This window comes from Corvus cornix, chromosome 2 (assembly GCF_000738735.6).
Source record: "Corvus cornix cornix isolate S_Up_H32 chromosome 2, ASM73873v5, whole genome shotgun sequence".
NCBI lineage: Eukaryota > Metazoa > Chordata > Aves > Passeriformes > Corvidae > Corvus > Corvus cornix.
The window spans coordinates 18,011,569-18,039,536 of NC_046333.1; the positions used below are offsets into that span (position 1 = coordinate 18,011,569).

Here is a 27,968-nt window from a genome sequence, read left to right on the forward strand (position 1 = left end):
ATTACTGGTTTAGATTCCAGCATGATAGATAACTTTGCCATTGAGATCACAATGACAAAAGAAAAATAGAGACGTGCAACACATTTTTAAATTTATGTAAGCCTGTGTTGGGGTCCCAGACTCATGTATTGACCTTAGTTGCCCTGAACAGCCACACCTGCGAACACCTTCTGCCCAGGACCTCCACTTAAGCTCAGGTAGGGCACAGTTTAGGTCTTTGCCTGAGCTATGTTGCAGGAATACCTTTCTCCAGCTCTGTATTCTGGCTATACCTTGGACCTCTCTTGTAGGTGGCTTGCCTGCACCTCTGTTTCTGGCCCTGGATAGACCCTGTGCCTACATTGTGCCTTCCTGGAGGGACCTGGTTCATCACCTCAGCTTCTCTGGGACTGCTGATAAGACGTGTGCTGTTGCCAGCACCCTGCTCACTGAGTGTGGGCCCTTTGGGACCATGCCTTGTCACTGAGGGCACTGGTAGCACTGGGATGACCCTCACTGCGGGTTTGTCCACCTCATGGAGCAGCCCTGCTCTTGTTTCTGCCTAAGGATCTGGTTACCTTGCTGAAGTATCAACTGATGAACAAAGCAAGATCTACAGCAGAGAGGTCAGTTGATATTATTCAGAAGCGGATGGATGACTTATTGTAAAGGCACAGGAGATATATGCTCTGTGTAAGCCGTGGGTACTGACCCTGAACAGTGATGGCAGGGGTGTCATGGGGGTTCCTCATTATACAGCGGAGCAAAGTGTATGTGGTGTTTGGTATTTCTGAGCTGAGCAGATATGCCTTTGCAGGATGTCGCCTGTCACTGCCCACATCCTCTGTGGCCGTGGAGGCTGTTAAGAAAGATTCTGCTGTGGGTATAACGGGACAGTGAGGTCACAGGGGTGCAATACTCCTGCATAGGACCAAGCTTTCTGTATTAACTGCACGCCGGCTGTGAGGAACCGCTCTGCTCGGGGAGCCGAGCTGGGGCGGGAGCAGCTGGTAAAGCCCTGCAGAGATCCCACTCATTCCTACAGGTCCCTTTACAGAGAGGGAACTGGAAACCGGAGTAACTATCACACAAACCGCATGAAGTTACGGTGTGAGGGACTAGCTAGCTAAAGACTAGGGCGACGACAGGCCTGGTTTCCCAGAGAACTGGAGATGGGTGTGAGGAGCGGACGGCAGCGGACGAGAACCACCTTCTCCCCCGGGCAGCACTGAGCCGCAACCCATCTCCGCAGGCCGCTCTCCCTGAAGGGAGGGAGGCGCGGGCGGCCCCACTCCCTCACCGCCCGCGGCCGCGCAGGCGCCGCGCGCGGGGAACATGCGCAGTGGGGCGGCAGAGCCGACGCTCCGCGGCTCCCGCGGGGGCGGGGCGGGCGCGCTGTGCGTGGCGGGCGGGCGGCGGCCGCTCCCCGCGGGGGGGGCGGGGCGGGGCCGCCGCGCCGAGCGGGGCCATTTCAGCCGCCAGGCCGGGATGCGTTCGGCGTCCCGTGGCTGCCGGCCCGCTGACCGCCTGCCCGCGGGGCTGCGGCGCTGATCGCCGACCGCCCCTGTCCTTCGGTCCTGCCCGCCCGCCGCTCTGCCCCACACCAGCCCCTTCCACCTCTGCCGCCGGCAGCGCCATGGCGGCCCCCAGCAGCATCGTGCCCGTCATGGCGAGTAAAACCAAGACCAAGAAAAAGCACTTCGTGGCGCAAAAAGTGAAGTTGTTCCGGGCTAGCGACCCGCTGCTCAGCGTCCTCATGTGGGGGGTCAACCACTCGGTAAGCGCCGCGGTTCGACGCACACAAGACCGCCCGCCTCGCTGGGGCATCGCACCCGGGGGCTCTAGGGGCACGGGCGGCACCGCGGCAGGCACGTGCCGCCAGGAGCCCCCCGCCGGCTGCCGCCTCTCGCCACGGCGGGGCCGGAGCGCCTTACCGAGTGCGGCGGGGAGCGGCTGCAGTGCCCTGCCCGGCGCGGGTGATGCGCGGGGCCGTGCCGAGTGCCTGCGGTAGCCCGTGTCCGCCCTTTCGCCCCGCGGTTCCGCTCGGTGGCAGCGAGCGGGAGGGGACGGTGCTGTGAGCGGAGCCCGAGCAGCTCCGCTCCTGCCGCCGGCCGCGCGCGGGCGGCGCATGGATGTGCTGTAGTTGGGAAAAATCCCGGTTATCAATGGGAACTGGCCAAGTTCGTCCAGTGTCCGTGCAGTTTGTTTCGGCAAGTGTCCGCTGCTCTGGTGTGCGCGGGGGAGGGGAGGAGGAAGGGCTTGGTGTGGTAAGGCGGCAGAACTGCACCATTTGCGAAGTGCTCCATCACCCTGCGGGGACGGGCGGCCCGGGCTCCGGGAGAACCCCCGGCCGGGCGCTGGTCTGCGTTAAAATTAGGAGCCTGGTAAAGATGTCACATGGTTTGAGCATTATGAGGCTCAGGTCGCAGCTTTGCATCTTTAAATAGCCACCGTGGCAGGTTAAAAGTGTAGAGCCCAAAGATCGCCAAAAATCGGGTATCAGGGCAGTTGAGCAAAAAACGTATTCCCTTCTGCTGGCGGAGCGAAGCCTGTACGCCTGTGTCGGGTTTGCACGGGTTACATCTGCTGCTGTGTAACGAGCCTGTAAGAAAGTCAATGTGCAATTTGAGATTAGACTACAAATTTTGTAACAGCCACATGAAACCGGCAGAGCAGCCTGTAGTATTAACTCGCTGCTCCTTTTGTTTCCTACACATCCATATCTCATGAGGTTTTTTCCCTCTGTGGATGTTTCAGTGGTTTTTGCCCAAAGCCTGGAGTCTGTACATCAAGACTGAGCTCTGTTAGAGCTGTGTTGAACAGGACAGTACCTGAAGTGAGGATCATGGGGAATTGCTTGGGCTGTACATACAAGACAGAGGAGAAACTCCAGTGAAGTTGAATAGTCTGCTTAAGGTACTTCTGTGAGCCGTAGGAAATGGTAACAAAGGATTTCAAGTTTTCTGTAGGTCAGTTGTGAGCAGTGACATCCTATGTCATGAACTGATAAGACAGTAGTTGTTTATCTACAAAGCAGGAATATCTTTAATTGTCGATATTATATATATAATATAATGTATTTATAATATATAAAAATGATATTCTGTTTGCCTGAATTGGGCATAAATACACAAATTTCTTTTGCTTCTTCTTTAGTGGCTAGTGTTATTCATAGAAAAATTCCCAAACAGGCCTCTTTAATGAAAGCAAGCAAGCTGGTAATTGCAGGGTGAGTGACTTGTACTGAATGGCAGCATGTGCTAGCTGTTCACTGTCTCCCTGAGGACAGAGGAAGATCACTGATGAAAACAGAGATCTTCCTGTTGCAACAGCTCATTGCTATGTGAGTTCACACTGGAAATACCATTACTTCTAGAGGAAAGACCTCTTCAGTACAAATAATAACCAAGTAAATAGTGACAAACACAACACTGTATGCGATCACCATCCTGCAAACCATCTGCTGTAGTGTGCATAGCTGTTCCCACTAGAAAATGTAATAAAGTGTGTTGGTTCATGCGCAGAAGATTTAAAATTGTGAACTGAAATCCTTTCATTGGAGAGGCTTGAAAAACAATGCCAGCAACGCAACAGGCTCGGAGAAAAGAGGCTTCGTTTTCACATGAAGAAGATGGTTGTAGGTGTGAATATCTGTTGTGTTCTGCAGATAGCATTCCATTTCCTTACCCCATGCAAAATGTGGTGATGAGTAATGCTTGGAGGCCCTGTGGAAGCGAAATCCCTCTGAATGAGAGAGCATGGAAAAAAAAGTTAATTTGATACATTCAAATTAAACATCTTTTCTTGGCCAAAAGGCAGCATTGAAGTGTTGCAGGCTCCTCTGTTAGATGCCTTTCCTGTCATTTTGTACTACTTCATGTGGCACTGTCCAGCAAATGAAAATAAGTGTGCAGCATGGTTTAACTCTGTTATCACAAATAAGAGTTTCTCATGGGAGAAATACAAACAGTGTGTGGATTAATTAGGAACAGGAATTAAGGATCCTTCGGTTTCTCAGCAGAATAAACAGAAATCTATAAGCAAAGGCTAGACTAGGAACTGAGCATAGACCATAGTTCATGATGATACTAATTAAACTTAGAACATAGTAATAATCTGAAAAATTGTATTTAAGACTACCTGCAGTGCCTATCTATTAATGAGACAATAGAAGTCTCTGAGTCTTACGGTCTTGGGGCATACGTATATATCGAAACAGTGACGTGAGATGCAGTTCCTACATTTCTGACACTGCTGCATGTTTTGGAAAGAAACACTTAGTGAATATATGAAGGAAAAAGATTATTTTTCTGTGGGTTTATTAACTTTTTAATCTCAGGACTATATTTGGTTGTTGAGTTTTGGAGGATTTTCAGAGTTTGAAATTGAATGTGTGAAGAAGTTACGGAAAAATATAAAAACTGTTCTCTTAACTCTCCTGTCCTAGGAGACAACATGAGTCTAAAGGGAAAACTTGAACATTGGTGCCACAAAGCTGAGGGCTGACAGCAGAGGTGTGAATACTTAATGAGGGAAAAAATTTACAGAGGCATGTCTGTTACCCAAGGTCCTTATCAATTACTTTCCCCCCCCCCCCCCCCCCCCGCCCCATTCAGGAAACTGTAAGCAACTCTCAGTTGCTGTTTACATAGAAGTAGAGAGATACCTAATGCAAAATCCTGCTTGGTAATGCAGTCAAATTCAGTAATATCTTCAAAGGGCATGTGAGAGGAAAACATGTGAAATTACCCAAATATCTTACAAAGCAAGAAAAAATGTGTTCGCATTCAGAGCCATAAATTCACTTCTCAGTGTTCTGACATATGCTGTGGAATGAAGCTTGCTGCTAACTGAAAGGGAAAGCAACTGTGTCCCATTTTGTAGATCTGATTATAATACTGATGACTTGTAGCAGCAAAGACTAATTGTCAGTGCTTGGATCTCGCAGGCATCTGCATCATTAACAGTTGATTTTATCTCAGTCTTTTACCCTGTGTCAAAGATAATCTGGCTGTGCTACTGAAATAAATATTTAAACTCAGTGGTTAGTATGACTTAAAGCTATATTTTCAACAACCTAATGTAATTGTATTTCATTTACAACTGATGTGGTAAATAACATCCCTCTCTTACCTTTGTATTGTCACTGCTGCTGGATTTCCAATAACTGTAGGAAGGAGGAGAGGGAAGGAAGGTGGCTGGATGTAACTTGTTGCCTAGTGCTTTTGGAAGTAATTCTTCCATCCTTATTTCCTGTGCCTAAAAATGAAAGCCACAGATTCTGTGTTTTCTGCATCCTGTGATAATCATCCCAGGCACAATGATGGTGCGTGTGCAATTAGAATTGGTTGCCTGCTTCTGTTAGGAGCTTGTTAGGAAAGCTGGGAATTTGTAGGTTTAGGCCCTTCAAAACATCACCCTGAAAGATGGCAGAAAACTAATACAAATGGGATTTTTTGTAACTGATTTTGAGATAAAGAACAGACTGCTGGAGAGCTTGCCTACTGTGTCAACCATTAACTTAAATGTATTTAGTAGAAGAGCATGAATGCCTAATGAAGTTATTGAGCATACTGTACAAGTTAAAAAAAAAAAAAAAAGTCAACCAAAAACAAACAGCCCCCCCCACCCCAGCCCCTGGAATCTGTAATCGCCATCTGTTTCTTGGAAGATTACAAGAGGATCCAAAAATTTAACAGTGCCTGACTTCTCACTAGCACTTGCTGCCTAATAAGCAAGCAGAGCAACAAGAATACATGGATAAAATTACTTCCCCCCAGCATTTTGAGGAGTACATCAGAAAGAGTGTACTTTCTGTGTCTAGAGAATTCAACACGTAATAAACTCCATGACCTTCTTCAACTGCTCACATGAGGCGCTGTGAGCTTGATGCTACTGTTGCACTCTCACTTGTAATCTTGCTTGATCTTTTTAACAGAAGTGGAGAACACCAGGACAGAATAACGAAAAGAGAGGTGCGGGACTCCTATCTATCAGTGTACCTCCTGGATTCCTTCATCTTTAGAGTTAGAAACTGGGTGGGGAAGGGGGGAGGGGGAGGAGAGGAGCATGACAAGTAAATGCATCTTTCCTCCCATCTCATGCAGTAAGGTATGTTTGATCACATTAAGAATGCTTCTGTATCTGCAGAAAGCTACAAAGTGTCTGTTCTAGTCAGTTTTCAGTTTGGGGTTTTTTTTTTTTTGCTAGTCTGCTGATCTTTTCTGTTACAAACTTTTATCTAGACAAATACACAAGTAGTTCACTTATTAATGGCTGTCCTTATGTTTTAACATGTCAATGGAGAGCTTGTTAGGTAAAGTGGAACCTCTTGGTTGTGGCATAGATGACTTCGTAGTCCTGACTTACCTAGCATCTCTCCTAAGAACTTTCTAGCCTGAAACATTGTAAATGTAGGAAAATTATACTGAAAAAATGTTATCGAATTGTTCCACAGAAAGATGAAACCTAAATAATTGAAAACTACGTTATGCCCTTTGGAATAAAAACTACATGTTTATGATTAGTTTTCATTAAACAAAGGGTGAGATCAGTTGATGAAAACAAGCCCACAGCACTTAGTACTGATGGTATGCCTTCATAAGTTAGAGGAGTTGGTAACTTCTGTGTCCATATTTTTAATACAGTCTTAAATGATGGTGTGACTGGTGGCACCCTGAGGATATGGGACCATAATGTTGACTCATGGCTCTGGCTGTCAGCACAACAGGTTGGTTGGAAACTGTCTTGGGGTGGAGAGGCCTGCTTGTCACTTGACAGCTGTGTTCTTACTATTTGTATTTAATGCAGGACATCGCTGCTGCAGCTGTGTTATAAGTGGCTTTTCAAAACTAAGGCTAAGTAAAACTAAAGGTACTAATCAGGATTTTAAACAGTGAGCTTGGAAAATAAGAACATCTTATGAATTGTTTAATGTTGGACTGTGGGAGAAGGCTCTTTCTAAGAAGCCAGAAGAAACAATGTATTAAAAAGCATTGATTACATTAGAGCAGATAATAAAGCAATTAAAACTATTTTAAAAGTCAGTTGGGCACTCAGCCCAGATGTTTGCATATAGAAGGAAGCAGAACAGGAAGAGCAATTTATTGAAAACTTGGTTCTTTCTTGGGTGTCAAGCTCTGTGTACTGCAGAAATTAATTTGATACTGCTTTTGCAACTTAGTGGATGGACTAGTAAAAATTAAAAATTGTAAATATTATGGTTAGGTTAAGGGTTGTAAACATGCCTCCATGAAATACAAATGGGAGTGATATTTCATGTCCTTCTGTAAACTATTGAAAGGGACACATACAATAGCTTCTTTTAGGGATGAGAGTGGAGGAGCTATGAAAGAGCTCTGACAGCAGTTTCAAAATTGCTTTCTGTAGTTTCTCCCAATCTACAAGATAAGGTGCTGCAAAGGCTAGGGTCATTTTTTTTCCCTGTGGGTTTTTGAAACTGAATTTCATTAACCCCAGCAGAGAGGGCTGGACAATGTTCTGTGAAGCAAATAGGCAGCGTGAATTTGTTTTGCTGGTTCAATTTAGTTGTCTTATTTGAGTATCCTGCACCAGATGCCTTAAGAGTCTCTAGGGTATTATTTTTGAATTCCTTGCTCATTAAAGCAGACACTTGCATTATGCCCATTGGCCAGGGACCGGTAGATGTTTATTTTCCTTCTGTAGTTTCATGGTGGCAAACTTTATTTACAATAACTGACTCACCCCATTTCTCAGTTCCTGCTCTACAGTCCTGTTTTCTGTTCTTCCTTGAAAACATCTTGTGCCTTAGGGATCCATACACTAGCTGTACATTGTGCAACCTCATGACAACTTTCGAGTAAGGTGAAACTAGTCATTATTTACAGCTCTCCAGTGTAATCTTGCCAAAACTAAGCACTTGGGAGTTGTAGTCATTTTGGCTTAGGGACATCTTGACTTATTGAGAGGTTAGTCATCTTGGTTGTTAACTATGAGGTTTTAAAGGTTTGAAAGTAGTACGTATTCATATTCCAGTATGAACTCATTATTTTATGTTTACTTCCAAGGCATATTTCTGTGTGTTTCCATTTCTTTTACGTGGTAGTTACTATACAAATGTCTAACACAAGTTCTGGTTTCTCTTCTTCATTTTTACTGTTGGTAAACCATGTGTTTGCACTTAGCAAAATAGTTGAAGCAGTCCAAGAAATTGCTGCCTTGCTATGGATGGTAATGGCAAACCTTGTTAGTTTTCATAGTCTGCATCCTGGTACGTGGTGAAATGGGTTAGCTTTGAATTGTTGAGATGGTGACTTCTTGCATGCGGTTTGCTACGTGATCATCTGTCTTATGATCTTCCTGTAAAGTCTGGGTTGTTCTATAATAAGTTAATTGGTTTTGTGTTGAGAGATTGCTTAATAAGGGTGTTGTGAAAATTGTTTGAAGTAGCTGAATGCTGTAGTGATGGATCTCAAACTGAAAAGAAAACATTAGCTTTATCTTCAAAGGATGGGGTTGAATAGTTTGCAGTAGAAGTACCTAATGACCATACATCTTCTAGAGTACTTGATTTTCCTCAGGCTTGGTGAACAGCTACCTTGTGTGCTGAGGCAAGGTAATTAGTCTAGTCCAACTCTTTTGTGTGCATTGTAAGCTCCCAAGGCAATCCTAATATTCACAGCTGTGAATATATGCATGATCCTTTTAGATTGTAAGACAAAACTGAAAAAATCACATTCCCATATGTGCCGTTATTGAAAGCCTGTGGAGCTCCTTGGTGAGACTGAGACTTGCAGAACCACCTTTCAGCTGCTTGAGCTAACTGTCTTTAGTCTTTTACTTTTCCTCATCTCACTCCTTATGTCTTAGTCATATGCTGTCACACAACTCTGCTATACCTGTGTTTGCATTTTATCAATCAAGTCTCTGCCATTCCAGTCTTCCTGGTTAACAAGTTCAGCCATATCTGTTTTCCTTATCAGTTATTACTCAGCTCCAAAGTAATAATTCAATAAAAGTAATGGATTTTGAGGAGTTTTTTAGATGGACCATAATTAATCGAAGTTCATGGCCCAGCTATGCAAACAGCTGTGCCAGCAGAAAGAATGTGGAGTTGATGCAAAAACAAAAGAGATGGAGGAAAATAACTTCTTTGTAAGGAAGTGCCAGTTTAAGCTAGCGTAGGATTAGACAAACTACAGCCTCCATAGTACTGAAGCCTATTAAAGCTGGGGCTCCTGGTTTCCATTCTCTGGTAGTGCTCTGATCCTGTGGCAAGTTCATTTGGGGAGATATGCTAACAGAAAAACGAGTGCTGAAAAGTGAATGGGGTAGGGGTTGTATACCACAAAAGGCCATATTCATAAGTGTCAGTCCCAGCTTAAAAGAGGAACTGCAAACACTGCAGGGAGCATAAAGGGAAGAGTCTGATGTACGTGTACTTTAAGGTGATTTTTTAATAGTAGCTTAGGACAGTTGGAGGGACTTGTATAGCTCTAGTGTGGGCTCTGACTGATCTCCTATCTATAGCTCAGTTTCATGTGTAGTGACCTCAAGTTAAACTGTTGTCCACAGTAAAAAAAAACACACTTGAGTAGAGAACTCACTGTGGATTCTGCACTTTCAATGAGGAGACCTTTCTCAACTAGTTTAGCCTCTTGAAATAGTTGTGTATTTTGAAAAAGACAGAAGTGTCTATATTGTACCCATCGGTTTCTGGTCATCTCTACATCTTGGTTTTTAGAACCATCTGACTTCATAACTTGCATGTCCAGAGACTAGATGTCTTCAGAAAAGTAGTAATGGTTTCGTAGGGGCTGGAGTTTTTGAGGTTTCTTTTAGAGCTAAATGCTAACATCTGGCAGAACTTCTGAACAATATCAATTCTTGAAAATCCTACCTTAAATAGTCTCTTGCAGGCTATCAAGTATGTGGCTGTAGCAGTCACTGACTTTTTGGGGTTTTTTTTTTGGAGGGGGGGAGAGAGGAAAATACCCAACTTGGTTAGCCTAAGACGAGTTAAAAGAAAGCGGCTTATTAATAGTTTTACTATACTGAACTGAAATTGAGAAATATCTGATTAGCTTGTGGTGCCAAGCCTCAATAATCATGTTGCCCACTGTTTTGTAGACCTTTGCTAGATCATGTGGGTACCAAAAGTGTTTTTGGTACAGCAGGCTATGATGTCAGTGCTGCTGGCTGTGCTTTTTATTTATTCGGTATGCTTCTTTTCTCTCTCAGAAATATAAGTTTTCTGTAGTTAGTGTTTATTGGTGTTATGGTGTGGTGTGGCGCCCTTTTGGGTTGGGTTCTGCGTGATTATAACAAAACTTTCTAGAGGAGCTAAGAGAGAAATACTTGTTAAAGTTTGTGGTTGCTGGGCCCTTTACAATGTGCAAATCTCATGTATTACGGTTTCCTGGAGCTGAGCAAAAGTCAGAAGATTGACATAATGAAAGCAAGGTTGCTAATCTCTGAGCTTCCCACTTTGGTCTTTCTGACTTTTTGTATTTTGAGCTGAATATAGGGCTAGTTTTGGGAGACCAAGTTGCAAAATACCAAAAATTGAGAAAACAGTTGAGTTGAGGAATGGGATATCTATTTTTACTTCTGGAAGAGGAAAGACGTATCAGCACATGCTGTCTCAGCTGGCTATTCAAAAGAGCTGGTTGTCTCTCTGGGAAGGACAGCAGTCTCAGACAAGCTGACTTTACTGGAAAGTCCGTACCAAACCGTCTCAGTCACTGCAAACTTGCAGGTAGAGGACTCAGAAATGACTCACTCAGACTGAAATGCAGTGTCAGATGCTCAACACCAACTTCCTGTGCAGTGCCTTGGGGTTGATGCAAATTAGGGTCTCCCTGCTGCTCTCAGTGTGTGTTCCCCCCTGCCCTCAGCAGCGGAGGAGAATTGAAAAGAAGTTTTCTTGTTTAATAATTCTTTTCGGTCTTAAGCAGAATTGTCAGATTAGTGTGCTTCCAGTCTGACTCATGATTCACTTTGCAGTGTGTGGTATGTTAACCAGCCTTATCCTGTGATTACACAGTGGACAGGACCAAACAAGAAAAGGTTTCTGGATATTTGTCAGGCTCAGAGAAGACAGGTGGTAAAAGTCATTTACAGAAACAAAACCTTAATGCTTGTTAACAAACCCACATACCTACTTGCAGGCAAAAAGCACTGCAGCCACTGATTCTGGAACCTCTTGCCCATTCTGTTCCTGATACAGCAGCTTTACCAGCTGTTATTTTGGGCTTCAGCTGATTCAACAATGCTGCTTTCTCTTTCTACCTACAGCTGCAGGCAGTTGTGGCTGGTTATTTCATTTGAGTGAGCAATGTCCTTCAGGCTATGTTGGCTCAGGGATGTTAATAGGGTTCAGATGTCTCTGAGCTCACAGAATCCCAAACCCCTTGTCCCTCCTCTGCTTGTTCTGTTGCAGTACATCAAAGCAAAACGGTATAGAAATATTGAGTATCTTGAGTATTGCTAGTGCACTATGCCATTTTCTTGGTGTGACTGTGGTGGATTTCTCTTCCTTCTCCACAATCTCTCCCACCTTTTGAGGTTATTTTCCCCATGTTACAACAGTTACCTGGGGTTGGTATTGGTGCTTTTAGTCCACTTTACAAGCTAATTACTCTTCAGATGGGTTTTTTTTGTACTTGATGAATCTTTCAGAGAAGTGTATTGCAACTTTCTCCTTGGAAGATGTCATTCAATAGGATATTTTTAATATTCCTGTCTTGTTTAGGAAATCTCCCAGACTTTCATATTTAAGTCAAGTTTTTCATTTTCCTGTGAATGACTTGCTGAGGTTCCTGGCTGAATGTGACTGACTTCACAATTAAAGGTTAAGCACCTAAGAAGTTACTGGAAGAGCCTGAAAGTAGTGGTTGCTCCTGCATAATATGCTGGTCACGTGAAAGCTGAAGATTCATTGGGTTCTGATGGGTGATGACTCCTTTACAATGGGCTGCTTCTTGCTAACTACTCTGGAGCAATGTGTCTGAGGTCTTCTTTACCCCATTATAAATGCCCTTCAAAACGTAGAGACTCCTTCCTGAAAAGCCACGTTTCTGTTTTACAGTAGAATGTACGTAATGATAGGTAGTTTGGAGGGTGTCTTTGTATTGCTGAAGTTGCTAAGCCATCCTTATAGTATTTGATGTGTAAAAATGCTTGTTTTATCCATGTGCCTTAAGACTTACTAGGGTCATGAAAACATTCTTCTTGTTTGATTTTGTCACAAGATAGCATACTGTTCTTGTGGCAGTGCAATGCTGAAAAGTTCAGAAATGAAAAACAGATGAGGGATGTAGAGATATGTCTAGCTGGCAGACAGTAATTCAGTCACTGAAGTTGCTGTTGCTATGTGCATATGATTATCTCAATAGCAAGGCTAAAATTCACTTTAAAACTGCATTCATTGCTTAAGAGATCCTGTGGGTTTTTTTATTTACGAGGTGACATTGATATATTTTAATGTACTACTTTATGTAGTTGAGTTGGCAAAGATGTCAGCTGAAACCTGGACACAAGGGCATAGACATCCTTGTATTCAGATCGTGGAAAGTAACACCTGAAGTAACCTACTTGCTTTTGTTTGTGTTGCCATGGGACCCCTTTTGAATTGAAGACATCATCCAGGAGATCCGTGTCACATATAAGCAGGTAACTGAGATTTCAGGATTGCTTGTTCTTCAGTCAGACTTGTATTCTGACCAATAGTGGCCTTTTGATAAGCAAAACTGAAAGGAATCTGGATCATCTGCATCTCGCTGGTAGTCTTGAAATATATATAGCCTATTCCTCAAAAAAATAAAAGTAATAAAAAAGTGGGGGAGTTTGAAATGAGTTAATTTGGGACACACTAATTTCTGACATGGAAAGCACTGTATTTAAAAAATAAACCTAGGCCCTTCATTAAAGGAAGAACACAGATTTGGTTGTGTGGAGTTCTCAACATGAAGTTGTATAGCTACTCATAAAGACAAGCAGTTTTACTGCAAACGTTTCCCTGATTTTCTTCACCTGCTATTGCAAACAAACTCAAATAGTGGTGCAAGCTGGTGTGGATCATTTGGATGATGAAGTTTAATACTATTGCTTCAAGTAGGTGGAAGAAGCACCCGAGAGCCAAGATAGTAAAGCATGGTCCTTGAGCTACATTTTCTCTGCAACTTACCATTGCTTCCCTAGCTGGCAAGTCTGAGCTCAGAATTAGTTTGTCAGATTCATGCTTGCTGCTTTTCCCCTTGATTTGAATGTAAGTTTTTCACAGAAGTTGCTGTATAACCTCCCATGCTAGGCAGCTCTGCTGAGGGATGCAAGTACACAGCTTTCTGGGTACTATGGAGTGTATCTGGAGCTTGGCTCCATGCTCTTGATGCATCCTGATTTTCTGTACTGTGCAATATGGACTGATGGTAATTGTTTGGGAAGTAGTGTTTTTCTCTCTCCTCAAGTCATTGATATGTCAAATACTTGAAATATTATTCTGTGAGCTGTAACCATATAGGGTACTTAGTTTATGGAAATTATGTCTCAGTTGTTGAAGTTTCAGTCCAGGAATGCTAAAGTTTGTTACTGCATAGTTGTTGATGTAGTTATGCCATACATCAATCTCTCTACAATTTGTGCTAGACTTCTTAACCGCTCTTTGAAAAACATGCAGTTTTTCTAAGTTTTATTTAAGTTTTCAGATATATCTAGCGTCTCAGAGCTTGAGGTGGGGTGGACAAAAGGGGCGAGACAAACCAGCAGTGAAAATGCTCAGCTTTTGGACTCCTTGAACATAAAATAAACAGTGTGCAGTGAGTCACAGCACTGTCACTTCATAACTGAGGAGAGCTTGCAAGTTTTAAATTTTTTTTAAATGAACTATCCAAAGGATTGGTATTGTTGAATTTTACTGTATCTTCCAGGACAGATAAGCTGATTTCCTGCCTAATTAACTTACTGCTTTCTGAAGTGTTTTCTAAAGCCTTGAGATCCTGTGCATTTACATGTATTTGCATAAGTAATGCACAAGGGAAAGTGCTCAGGAGTATCTGACTGGGGCTTCTGGTGGAGCTGGCAGCGCTCACTGTTGCACAAGGTACCTGTTTCACAGCTCCCCCAGTGAGCAGACAGCTTTGCAGCCACCTTGGAGGGGCATGGTAAATGGAACAGTGATAGAAGTGCAGTCAAACAAATCCAGCCTGCAGCTCTGCTTTTGGGCCAGTCAAGCTGGCACAGGTCATGGATGCTGAAATCTGCTCTTAAAGCATCCAGGGTGACTGATTAGAGAGAGGTGCCCATGCTGTGGATGTCTGAAGTTTTGGAATGATAACTGCCACCAAAAATTTGAATGAAATAAAAAATAGCTCAAGATTACTCCAAATCTGAGTTAAGCTAACCATCAATGAAAACTCCACAACATTGTTAGTCATCTTCAGTTATCCAGGCCATGACTGCAAAATTGTTGCACGACTATTGTAAATATAAAATATAACCTATGTGAGTATAAACATCTTCTACCTAAGTGACACTTTCCTTGTCACTTAGCTCCAGCAGTATGAAACCAAAGACATTTAATCTTGTTAATTTTCCATGGTGGTTTACTAATGAACTATTTAAATTATTTATTGGTTTCCCCCCCTTCCAAGGTGTACTTAAGGTCAGGAAGTATGAAATAACTTAACCTGACACCAGTAATACGGCACTGTAATGCCTTCACTCCTAAAGATTTCCAAGGATCTAAAGCTGGCATTGCACCTTCACACTCCACAGGTGGAAGGGGAAGGGTGTTTTGCAGACTAGAGGGGAATTTTCTTTGGGGGATTACGTGGTTTTCGGTTGTGTTTTTCTGATTTCTGGCCAAGTTGTTAAATATAAAAGCATGGCTTCATTGTGAGTGTGGGCCTCCCTAAAACCTGTCCTTTCCACAGGTGAGCCCAGCTGCCAGCAGTGTGTGTGTGTCTCTGGTCAGCCAGGTCGGCTGCTTGCCTGCTGAAAACTAACCCAGTGTGAAGGCAGGCAGGGAGGAGCAGAAGGGACAAGAATGGGATGCCAGCACTGCTGGGAACAGTGGGCAAGAGAGAGTGCTGGGAGTTGAGCTGTTTGATGCCTTGCTGCAGAGGTAAGGCTAAGCCTTGGGCTCTGCCAGCCGTGAAACAGATCCTTTTTGGTATGCTGTTGGTTTCTCTTCCCTGCATGGAGGGTAGTGATTTTGAAACTTGGAAGGTTGTAATGGTGATCCTCAAGAGGAGGAGCAATAGATGAAAAAGTGAAATCTCTCTCAGCTGCTACTTGAAGTTTCTGCTTCTGTAGGTTTTACCAACAGCATTGTCCTAATAAGCGCCTCTATTCTTGAGCTTGTTGTCCTCTAACAAGAGATACCAAGTCTCTTAACACTTAATCAATATTGTACTTTCTATGTCAAGAAAAGAAGCAGTAAAATAGGACAACTCTGATTTTGGCAGTTTAAATATCCGTCTTTTAGGGGAAATGTTTTTAGATGTATATGCAGCAAATTCTAGGCAACTAAAATGTAAGGGAAATGAAGGTATAGTCTCTGGCATGGGATTTTGTAAAAATCCCTTTGGAATACAGATAGTCCATATCCATGGTAGCTTTTGGTATCTTGGAAATGCTTCTGTTTCTCCCAGTGGGAGACATTGACACCAGTTTTAGTCTATAGCTGAACCTAAAAATGTATGTGTTGGACTTAGTCCATCATAGTATTCTGTCTGTAATGTTGTGAGTTTTGTAGTAAGTGATAAGGAAGCCTGAGAAAACTGTTCCCCTGCCTCGTCATCAAGAAATGGGAGAATTATTCTACTTCTTTTGATTAGTCCTCTGATGAGACTCCTTTGTGACATTATATGAGACTATGAAGAGTCTTCTTTACAGAAATTATATCCTTTTCTCCATGCCTAGAGTCTCTTCCCTTCTATTTTTGAATGTACATCACTTATGCCTCCATCGCTGTGTCCCCTTCCAGTCTAGGGTTGTGTCTCTAGTAAATCTTTTCCCCTGAGGGACAATTTATTACTTACTCTGAATAACAGTTTTCCAGATAGGTAGTGCTATATTAGCTTGCTTGCATCTGTATGTCTTTAGGGACTCTGACTATATGCTCCTAGTAGGAGTCTTGGAAGGGATAGCTTGTGGTTCGTTTTGAGATGTTGCTTCACTTTTACCTCCTTTTAGCAGCAGTTGTTGGTCTTGATTCTATTCTTTCCTTTTTTTTCCCCCCCACTGTTCTAAGTATTGTGCCTTTGGCCAAACTGTTTTCTAGAATGGAGAAAATACTTTTAGGAAATTAAGTACTTAGTTTCTGGTGGGATCTGACAAGTACTGCAGTCAGTGCAAAAGGGACAGGCAGAGCTGCCTGGCAGGATGCAGGAACAATGAGTCTGTCCCATTGTGATAGGAGCAAACTCTTGGCTTTGGTGTCTTGCATCCCTTCAGTCTCATCCTTTCCAGTTTTAACTTCACTCGTGTTGGGTACACTTATAAGACTCTCACAGCAGTGCTACTCTACAAGTATCTTGGGCAAGCAGGTATAGTATTTACATGGGGAAAAAAGAGAACTGTAATTGAAATTACATATGTTTGTGCAGCCAATGTGCACTACTGTGTGTTTTACATGTAATAGTTAACTGGCTTACTAAAAACGACCTTCAGCATTTACTATTGGTCCAACACGCTGTTTTAATTTGCCTTTGTTCAGAGACTGAGGTCTCCTCTCTCTGCCGCTTCAATAAGAGACATGCTTCAGATTCAAGTGGTTTCTCTCCTGAGTGACCTATTTGTATTTTCTCATGTGGTCTTTCTATTAGGCTGTGTCCCAGCAGTATGAATTGCAGCAGAGCAGCAGTGCTACCTGTGGCTTAAGGTACAGGGATAAATAACTCTGATCAAGCCCTTTGCAGCTGTGTCTGTGGCTTTAATAAAAGGAGGCTGAGTTGCTATTGCTTAGTTTATGCTGGCTCTAGTATTTGTCTGATGATCCAGTAAATCAATTCAGCTTGCTAAAAGACCAGAGACTAATCTGGCAAAAAGTCTGTGTTTTGGGCTTTTATTTTGTTCTTATTTTTGCTGGATTCATGGGCTGAATCAACTTGTTTTCTGATCGAAGGGGTTGTTCACAGAAAGGGGAAAAGGAGGCAGGACTATTCCCACTTGCCAAGTGGCAAATCATGTAATTGATCTTAGCTGGGAAGCAGAAGGCTGGAAAAACCACAGCCTGAGCTGGTCTTGATGCTGGCTACTGTCTGGGTAGGTCACCAGCTGAGCTCAACAAAAGGCATGTTGAATGCCAGGGGGTGGGAGGCTAGATCTGGCTGACAAGCTGGGTTACTCTGCCATAGCTACATTGGAGAAGGCAATGAGCAAAGTTAGCACTGTAGTGCTGCATCGTATTGTACAGTAGTTTTCTGAGTTTGAAAGAGTTATTCTGACAATGAGTATTTTCCCTTTCTTATGCTGTTAGGCTTCTGTACATCAAACCTGGTACCTGGTGGTACTTAGATACTTGGACTGATGTGCTTTCAAGAGCAGCTTCCAGTCTGTGTGAGTTGTAATGCACACACTTTGTGCAAATATTCTAGCTCTTCCTTTAATGATGGTAGATCTTGATGTGGGCTTGAGGAATTCAGAGCTGAGTTGACTCCATGTATGACATGTGCATCAAATACTTCCAAAGTATTCTGGACCTGCAGCTGAGCCAGTATTGTGCTTTGTGGGGTGTTTTCTGCTTCCCTTTCTACCACTGTTTCTGCAAGAGTTTAGTCATCACTACCTACCTTGATTTTTATCTATTTTTCATAACCTGGATGTTCTGATATCTTACCTGAGTAAAATACTCGTATCATATGAAGGTCTCCAGAGAGAATTATGACTGCATGGCAGATGTTCTTGGGAGATATTATACACATCAGATTTCTTGGTATGTGGCAAACTAACTTCTCATTTTGATATTAAAGACTTTCAGGTAGTGTGGTTAGTTTTAACACTTCCTCCTCTTTTCAGGATTCTCTCTACAACACTGTTGTAAGAGCTATGTATTAGTGCATGCCATGACTAATGAGCAGTAGACTTGAATGAAGCTTTTGGGACAAGAATTTTGATGCTTGTCTCTAACATACTAGTAGATAGCTCTGCTAAATGCTTGAAAGGTTTCATTTTTGTCTCAATAGATTAAATTTCATACTTGAATTAAAATCTTAGATGCTGCTTATGATTTGTTGATGTTAGGTGTCACTAGTGCCTTTCCTACAGTTTATTTGTAAAATGTACCAGAGTTGCAATTTAGGTGGCATTAAGTATGTCTGACTGTGTACATCTGTAGCATGCAAGTGTACTGGTGGTGAGGTAGACAGCTACTTTTTATATGTGCCACAAAAGAAAATTGTAAATACAGTACCAAGAGTGGAGAATGGCATATTCTAGTAAATCCTTGTAATTTCAGGGGACTTAAAACACAATCCGTGGTCTTGGCAGATGGCCAAGGACCCAGGCTGCTTCTGGAACTCTTCCAGCTGTTAATGGCGTGTGGGTTCTGATTAAATTTACTGTGGCCACCGAGTCTTGGTCTGCTTGTCTCTTAATGCACGCTTTTCTAACAATTAATATTTAATTTTAAAATCTGTTTTAATACTCAAAAGTGGCTTTACAATATCCTCATGACATAGATCTCTCCTTTATGTTAAGCACAATAAAGATTGAAACACCAGCACGTGAAAGGCCCTACCATAAAAACTAGCTGTTGTAAAAGCCTTGAAATATTTGTGCTGGCAGCCTTGCAGCCTCCTAAGAAACACTACTGCATTAGTTATGTGAAATCTGTTCTACAGTTGACATAATTAACTGGTTACAAAAAATAAAATCTAATATAGTAGAACTGTGGCATGGTCAATGGGGCCTTTGACAAGACTTCAGGGTGGTAGTTTGGACATGAGCCTGCTGGACTGACTGCTTTTACATTTTAGTATAGCAGAAAATGTTGCAAAGAAATGGAATGGTGGGACAATCCCTTATATTTCCAGATATGTCAGTGAAAGGAAGATCATGTTAAAGTAAGGTGGTTTTAGGATGAGGTTATTCTTTTAATTTGGAAGAAATGGGCAGTTTGTTAAACTTCAGACCCCACAGAATAAATACGTAAGAATTGCTAGGCTCAAGTTCAGTTCTGCAAGAGCACGCCTGTTAAAAGGCTATAAATGCTTTTTACATCAATAACACAAGTAGTTTGAGACAAGGGGAGGAGTAGATTACTGTAACATTTGTGTGAGCACTGGTATGATCCTACAGAGTAGGTGGCGATATATTGGATTAGTTCAGCTCTCTACATAGAAGTATGTTAGAATTTTTTGGTTTTTTTACATTATGAGTTTTTCAGGTCAAGGAGTCAATCTAATTGAAGTCAGCAGTAAAAGGTGAGGTAATACTTTTCATGAAAAATATCTTAAACAATTAATGCAAGAACATAATTGTATAAGAGTCTACAAAATGAATGGCTATGCCTCAGTAAAATTCTTTTAAAGAATTGTTGATGAGAAATCTTCAAGTAAGGCTGTATCTGTAAGAGAAATAGAAGTCACCCATCTGAATTGTTTGAGGAACTTTTTAGGTTCTTGAGTAAGTGATTTTTGTTCCTAATTATTAATATATCATACTACTGGGATGTAACTGCAGTGATGTCATATAGATTGATTTTAGTATCTTTGAAATGCCTTTTCATACCTTCAGTTTTGTTAAATTCTGTAATATTTGAAATGTTTTAGTGTGCCATTACATGTGATATATTATAGAGGTCTATGAATTTTAAATAATTACTTTCTGGTTATGAAAAATAAAATCTGATTTATTGCTGCATTTCTTTCTCCAGTCTTTTGTTACTTACACTGGTTAGCTTACAAATTGTTGGAAGTGAACAGACTAAGGTTGTTTGTGTAGCAAAAGTTCCTGCTAAAATTCCCAGAGTTTGGTGAGAGTCCAGCAATACTTACTATGTTTCATCTTTAAGCAAGACTCCTTTTTCTTCACTATACTTTTTTTCATGCTGAATAGATGGACCAAGACTCTGTAGTGAAGGGAGGCTATTATGTGCAGGGTTGATTCTTACAAAAATGGGAATGTTTATTGTGCAGAGGAGCTAAAAAAAATTCAATTCTTTTGAGGCTAAGGCTAAATCTAAGGGAGGTGAAACTAGGGAGCTATGTTCTGTCACTCAGTGAAAAAATGTAGTTAAGTGACTTGTTAGTTGCTATGATGTGGTGAGCATTAGATACACCTATTTCAGTGTGTTTTAAAGTAAGTGTTCTACTCTGAAGGAATATTGAATATTTGGAAGTGAAATGTGTCTGCCAGTTGGATGTGAAATATGCCAAGTACTAAAATCTTGTTTTAAACACTGAGGTTTTGGAGGCAGACAGAAGAAATAATAATACTGAACTTCCATCTTGTCTTATGGGTGGATCAAGGTCCTGCCTTCATAATCTTGAACTACAAGGTAAACTGTTTTGAAATGCATTAGCCTCATTCTAAACACCATTATTCTGGAAACTGATGAGAACCCATTCTATAGCTAATGTAAATTTAATGTTGTGGTGTAAATTGCAGCTATTCATATCTCTTTTGTATAAGAAGTGATGCACAGTCTGCAGTCTGTGGGTGGGAAAATGAACAAAATTAAATCTGAATGATGCTGTTCAGTCTTTGTAGTTTAGTTCTTACAGCCTTTTAACTGTTGTTGTTCAGCACAAGTTTTGTTTCATAATTTGAATGTAATGTTATCAGTACATAAGAATTATTTATGTGGAAACTTGATTTATTCCAGTGCTGCTATCTTGCAATGAGAGAATAATCTGCTGAACAACTAAAGTTCAGCTACCACTCTGTGTTTTAAGCAAAACAAAAAACAATCTGGCAGACATTTAGGAGAGCCATAAATCTAATTTTATCAAATCCATGCCTCTGTCTTTTGGTTAGGTTTTTTTGGTTTGTTTTTTTTTTTTTTTGTATTGTCCTCCCTGCCCCTGTTTGGTTTTGGTTTTTTAAGGGTGTTGAAGTCTAACTTGAGTCAATGGAAGTGTCTGCTTGTGTAACATGTACACCACATGTGGTGTGGCCCAGCTGTGGTTATTGCACACTTATTGCTGCACCTCATGGCTTAAAGAAATGGTAGGTGATAACAGACTAATTTGCATTCTTTAAAGGAAGATTTAAGTCATTCCAGTCTTTTGTGCATCATCACATACGTGTATCAAGGTGCATCTCATTCAAAGAGATGGTATAAAAAATAGGAAAAAAGAACTTCTTAAAAAGAACGTAACCGACAGCTCTTAAAACCTAAATCTCTCAAAGTGACCTGGAGCATAATGAAGGAGGTGGAGATATGACATGGAGATCGATTGTGAAACAGAGCGCCAGTGTGTGCTATCTAGCAGAATTACAGGAGAGCAGAAGAAGCCTGGCTAGCATGGAGACAGCTGCCTTCAAAACGAACAAACAAAAGAGCAGAAGGAATGTTCAAATGTGTTAAAATTATGAGTCTAGTAATCTTAATGTAGAAACGCAGTGAAAAGTTTGTGGTTAACAAAAGGCATCAATGATGCTTTCTTCTTACAGATCAGAAGAGTTCCACTGCCTGTAGGAATTGCTGTTGATGAAGATGTAAACATATGATGAGGATGGAAGCATATATAGTAGATACAGCTTTTTCAGGGAAGTTAAATAACTTGTGTCTTTGTTCAGTGGGGAGGAAACTGGAGATTTCAATTTCTGAACTTTTCTTTGTGAGGGATTCCTCAACTGGTGGCTCTAATGTGATAGAGGCAGGAGAAGAGTTTGTGGATGTAGCTGATAACATTATGAGCAGCAAAGTACAAGGATAGGGTGGTATTAACTCTTGTTCTAAATACTCAAAGTTGAAATAGCAGAATGCTGATGATGTGTAAATTCTTGTATAAATCTATGTTGCCAGTGCTATAGAGAATGGCAGGTGTGGTGCCAAAATTTGCAGAAGGGAGACTATAGCACTTGTAAGGCTCTGATGCTAATGTCTGACATAGTCCAGTTAGTAGTGTTGTTTATGCAGCTATCCACTACTGTCCTTATAGTCTCTGCCTTCTCTCTTACAGTTAGTGTGACTTTTTTAAGGAAACCTGTCTTCCAGCTTTATGGAGGCTGATGGAGGGTCAATAACCATGTGGATAATTGTGATTTAGGTGGCTCTAATTTCTAAGTGAATTTTGAGAGGGTCCCTCACTAGCTAATAAGCCATAGCATAAGAAGAGAAGGTCTTTGTGCTGATAAATAATTCCTTAATTTGTAAAGAAAATAAGGTGGAAGTAAATGTTTGGCTGTATCAGTAAAGAAAGTCACTTCTAGGCAGAACAAATTGCTGTGGGAATCTAAGACTTTGCTAAATTACCTGGAAAAGCCCTGGTGACCAGTGGAGAGGAAAGCTTGCTGCTGATACTAAATTAATTGGGATAGTAAGGGTCTGAAAGCTGAAAAGAACCACAGAAGAAGTCATATGACTGAATTTCTAGTACTGTCATTTGTCAGGAGAACAGGTAGCTGCATTGAGGAGAACAGCTCGAGCTTTACATATAATGATGGGTGCTAAACGGGCCATAACCATGCAGGAGCAAGGTCTTAGTACTGTTATAATTTAGTAGGTGTCAAACAAGCAATTGTCAGTTACCAGAAGAGGAATACAGGGTAAACTAGAAAAGCTTGCTGTGTTACTGTGTAAATCCAGTTCGTATCAGCATTATGAATACTTTGTATGGTCCCCTTCCTGCTAAAAGGTATAGTAGAGCTTAAAGCTCAGTTGAGGGCATGAAGGATGATGAAAAATACGGAACAGCTTTGGTGTAGATAACTTGGCTAAGCATCAAAAGTTGTCAGCATGGAAAATAGATCTGAATAGAAGGAGATCTGAAGTCTCTAAAGTCATGAGTTAAACTGAGGACTGGGCAGGAAGTGATTTCTGCCTTTTTCCATGAAAGATGTAGAAGTCAGGTTCAAAACCACCAAGTGGTTCTTCGTGCAGCTGATTTGAGACTTCAGAAGATAAAAGCTAACAATCTTTATTTAATCTTAGGGCACAAATCATTGTGATGTACTATAGACTTGATGTCTACATTGCAAGAGAAGAATTGAATTTTAAACTATCAAGGTGATAATGTCCACTTTGTCAATGACAAGCTATTGTTGCTACTCCAGTTCAAAAATAATGCATATTTTCTATGTTCATTCTTAAACATATTACAGCACAGTAGAAACTGAATTGAATTCTAATGATTTTACTGTAGTGAATTTGAAACCAATCCAAAAATAATGCTACCTTTGTTTTTAATGTTTCTTTTGCTTACCGTAAAGCTGTTCCTAGCTAATTAGTTGAAGCTTGGTTATGTGTTTCATATTTGTTATTAAAATCTGAAGGAAAATACTACTGTTTGAGAAGTGTTGTGATTTGTAGTTGCTTGTATGAGTTTTTGTGGGAACGCTACTCTGACCAAGCTTAATGTTCTCTTCCTCAGTTTAAGCTGTAAGACTTCAGTCAGTTTTGTTAGACACTGTAGAAAAAGCTCATCACTATGGGGAAGGTAGCTGATAAGACCTGTGTTTAGTCTTTGCTTCACTATCTAATCTTGGTGCTTTCTGTTGCACATCTAAATAATTGAAGAGATGACCCTTCTAAAGGGACAGATGGAGGGAAAGCTCTGCTGAAGAGTTTATTATAAGAAGTAAATCTTGCCCTTGTCCTCAACACACCATGTCAGCTAAAATTAAAGATTGCTTTCTTTATTCAAATCATGTAGCTGGCAGCTTGGTTAATTAGTTTTTTTAAACACAGGATTTTTACAGTTGATGAGTTTCAAAACTTCACCTCAATGCTGCACCATCCAGGAGTGGCAGTGCTTGCTTCCAGGACCACTGGCTTCCTTTAGCATGTATGTATTTGTGATGTGTTAGTTTTACTTCATACCGTTTTTTGAAAACATAACTAAAATCTGGTCTTGCATGGAGTGATACCATTATTTACTTTGTGTTGAGATACAAGACTGAGCTGTAATTTTAATTTTTCATACAACTTTTAGGAGATGAATAAAGTACAAAATTATGAGAAGTGACCTTTTATCAAAGTCTGAGGTTGCCACTTGTTCTCTTTGAGTCTTAATGAAAAAATGTAATGATGAAGTGAAAAAAGGAACTACAATGAGTGGTCAGAGGTGAAAACTATGCAATCTCTTTACAGTGTCTAACAAAAACAGTAAAATTGCTTTGATACTTTTACTTTGGCTTTAACAGGATCTGAGCAGTTACTGAAATGACTTTATGACATAAAACATGAAAGCATTAAAGGAAATCAATTAAGGACTACTTACCTGCTTCTCTACATGATGTGTAGTTAAAGGCTTTCTGTTCAGTGTACTCTCGTTAATGTGAAAGGGTTTTTTTTATTATTCAGATGAATATTTTAATAAAAAGAAGCTTTTGTATGACAACATGAAATTTAAATGCCTTGCATTCATTATGTTCTGGTGGACTTGTAGTTTCTGGATAGTTTGTGATCAAATTCGCTTGCCCACTTATAAAGCAGATCTTACGTGCTCTGTAAGACTATAATTTAAATTGCTTAGACTGAGCTTACAGGAAAAGATTACTTGAAAAATTAGTAATTGATATTGCTGAAAGTTAGACATACTTTGATATAAAACCTCTTAAATCTCGTTGATATGACCATATGCAGTCTCAGCTATAAATAAACTTCTGTGTATTCTCAGCAGCCTGTCAGTCTAATTGCTGTGCCTGAGAGAGGATAAAAATGTACTTAAGTTTATCTCTGTGATAGCTTCTCCCTTTCTTCTGTGTTTCTCACTTCTTATTTTATTTGGAATTCAAACAGTTGAATCTGCAAGCTCCTCAGCATCAAGCTTCATGGATGTGGACAGCATTGGTTCTGTTCCTTGATGAAGCGGCATCCCAATGTATTATTGAAATGTGCAAAACTGTTCCATGTAGTGGTCCTGAAAAAACACCCTCTGCATTGTTAGACTTGTAATCTGTAGTTTGATTTGAGGGTATTTAGAGTATGTTTTAGAGTCATTTGAGGATAATTAGAGTGTTTTAGGGTCATGAGTCTCATCCCTTTGTCTTGCCCCTTAATGCATACTCTAAGGCAGTTTATGGTTGTACAACGCCTTTGCCTTGTACAGGTCTGATGTGTTATGCTGTTAGTTAGCTGATAATGTTTATGCTCTTTGATGTAAATTTCTTTAAGGCTTCAGAGTATATAAAATAACTTTGGCTACAGTTCTGACTCCTGTGATTTACTCATATGCTGATGCATCTTGTTAGGTCCAGTAACATTAAGTCTTTATAATAATTTCCACACATACAAGGTTTTTTATTCTCTATTATGCAAGCATGTGGACTAGACATTTTAACTTTGCTCTTATATGGATACAGATGCCAGCAATGATCCTAGAAACTGGAACTCTCTGATAATACTTTTTATATAAATTTGCAGGAGTTACTAACTTCAAACTAATGTTGTTGCACCATAAAATTCAATAGTAATGGATTTGTGTAGGTAACCAGAGCAAGTAAGGATTTTGTTTATAGTATATGAAGCTATTGGGTTTTTCTTTAGATCTTTGGAATACTGGATGCAATTTTTTTTTCTTGGGGGGAAAAAAGAGACTTTATCTTACTTTTGGAAGACAGTAATCCTTTTAACCTCTTGCAACTATACCATTTTAGATATGTATCAAGAGATGAATTCACAAAACAGATGGTAGGAGTAGTGCTCATGGCAAAACAACAGTGGAATAAACTGCAGCAAGCAATGGTTTTTGATTTGTCCAGGATTTGCCATGGTTGTGTTTTGGCAGAAGTTGTGTATTCACTTGATTGCCAGCTCTGCTGGGTCTTCTTCCTAGCAACAGTTGCCATCAGCTTTAAAGTGTAGCACTAGTGTCTGAGCTTTTAATATTAAAGAAATGTTCTTGAGCATGTAAATAAATTCGTTTTTGAGTAGGAGAATGAAGAACGTGGTAAGAGCATAAATATGGCTTATTTTCTCTAATGAATATATACTCTCATTTGACATGCAGTGACCATTATTGGAGATAAATACAGTAGGAACTGAAAGGACAGAAAAATAGTAATTTCTCTGAGAAGGTATACCATGGCTTCCCAGTGGAATGAGCCATGGTTTGACTGAAGCACAGTAGAAAAGCATTGTTATAAAATCAGATATCTAAGGCTTTATCTAGTTTCCAGTTAAATCAATAAGACTAACTGATCTTAATGGAGTTCTGATTCTCACTCTGTCCATTTGCTGATAGCTTTGGGAACACAAGGGACTTGATTTTCTTCTCAACTCAATGTAAACAAATTATTTCTGGCACTCCCTTCTCTTCCCAGATCTGACTCTGCTGCCAAAGGGACTATCAGCAGCTTTGTCTGGACCCAGAATTTGGACTGCAAAAGCAAAGTGTGACTTGGATGTGTGGTTGCTTTATTTAAAGCAGAGATGTGAAGGTACATTCCTGCTGTACATCCCCTGTGGCTCCCACCTGCCTTGGGAAGGTGGCCTCTCGACGTCAGGCCTAGTGCTCACCACCTCTCCCCACCTAGGCACAAGAATTTGTCCTAGTACTTCAGGAGGTGAAATGTATTGTTGAAGAATAAAAATAACAAAAAAGAGCTTTTGTCTAGGGTTTTAAAAATAGCTTGACAGGGAGTTGCCAATGAAGGCATCATCTAATGCCTCTGCACCAGTAAGTTACTCAGGCAAGCAGTTATCTCTTACACAGTAGGTTAAAACCCCATTTTAAATTGGGTTTTTTGTGTTTAATTGGTACAATAGGCAACACCATTACTTTTTCTAAAGCTAAAAGTGTTAGTGCCAGTAGTGCTATAGTACTTGAAATTTTAGGGTGTTGTATGCTTTTTTTCAGATTTTTAAAGATCAGAATGCTAAACTGGAATAAAAGCTCATTTACAGCAAGTACCTTGATTCAAACTTTAGACTGTTAAAATTAGCTTTGTCTGGCAGAGGTCTACTTGTAGGTGTTAAGAGGGTTTTTTTATTTAAGCTTATTTAGCTTGGTAACTTAAAATTACAAGAGTCTTCCTTTCTTGCTCCATGTGTGAATAAAACCAAGGTATGAGAGTGAAATATGCTACCTCCAAAGTCTTGAAAGAAAATGAATAAAATTAACCAGGTTGGGTAGTGAGGCACAGATAACTTGAAAAAAGCAGCTTTGCTAAAGTCATTGGTCAAGATTGTTTAAGCAGTTATCATTAGCTGGTTTCCGTTTTAAAGTTATTTTTCAGTAAGCTATACAAATTCTGAATTAAAAAGCTACTTTATGATAAACAATTGTCAATTGCTGTTTTCTAATATTCTAAAAAGCCGAGGAAGTCTTTATATCTCTGTTATACAAATTTACGTGTGTACTTGCATATACCCTATTATTCAGCAAAACATAAAAAATATAATTAGTATAGTGGAAAGTATATGTAGTCACTGATCAATTAAAATAATAGTTAAAGCTCAAGCATTAAGATTAATAAGTATTATATAAATCAGAGGGTTTTTGATGTAGGTGATGCATCCCTTCATGTTATACCCATTCTGTTTTATGCAACAGTAGTCTTCTGTTCTGAAACTGGCTCTTCCTTTGACCTCTTATTATTTTATTACTGAACAAGATTCAGGGCTACAAATGGTTAGTTGTGACATCCCAAACATGTTTTTCAGCTTGAAATAGTGCTAATATACTATTGGGGATTTACGTGCAGAGGCAAAAAGAGAAAGAACAAGATATGATGTGTTTTCTGTCTCCTTTTTGTAGCAAAACTAGACCACAGAAAAGCCTGAAGATATCTTAGAGACTTAATCCTTTAAGCATATGTAGGCATGAACTCTGTGATCATTTGAAAAAATTGTGGAATTGAAGTTTTGTAGAAGAAATGTCAAGATTGATCCAAAT

General features: G+C 40.5%; 1 protein-coding gene across 1 annotated transcript in view; it reads left to right on the forward strand.

The window, feature by feature from the left end:
- The first annotated feature begins 1,424 nt into the window (after positions 1-1,424).
- The window catches only part of PIP4K2A (phosphatidylinositol-5-phosphate 4-kinase type 2 alpha), a 106,386-nt gene continuing 79,842 nt past the window's right edge, over positions 1,425-27,968 (forward strand). The window contains exon 1 of the mRNA XM_039549164.1: positions 1,425-1,756. Coding sequence (XP_039405098.1) covers positions 1,616-1,756 — 141 coding nt within the window. The 5' untranslated portion in view covers positions 1,425-1,615. The remainder of the gene's footprint in view (positions 1,757-27,968) is intronic.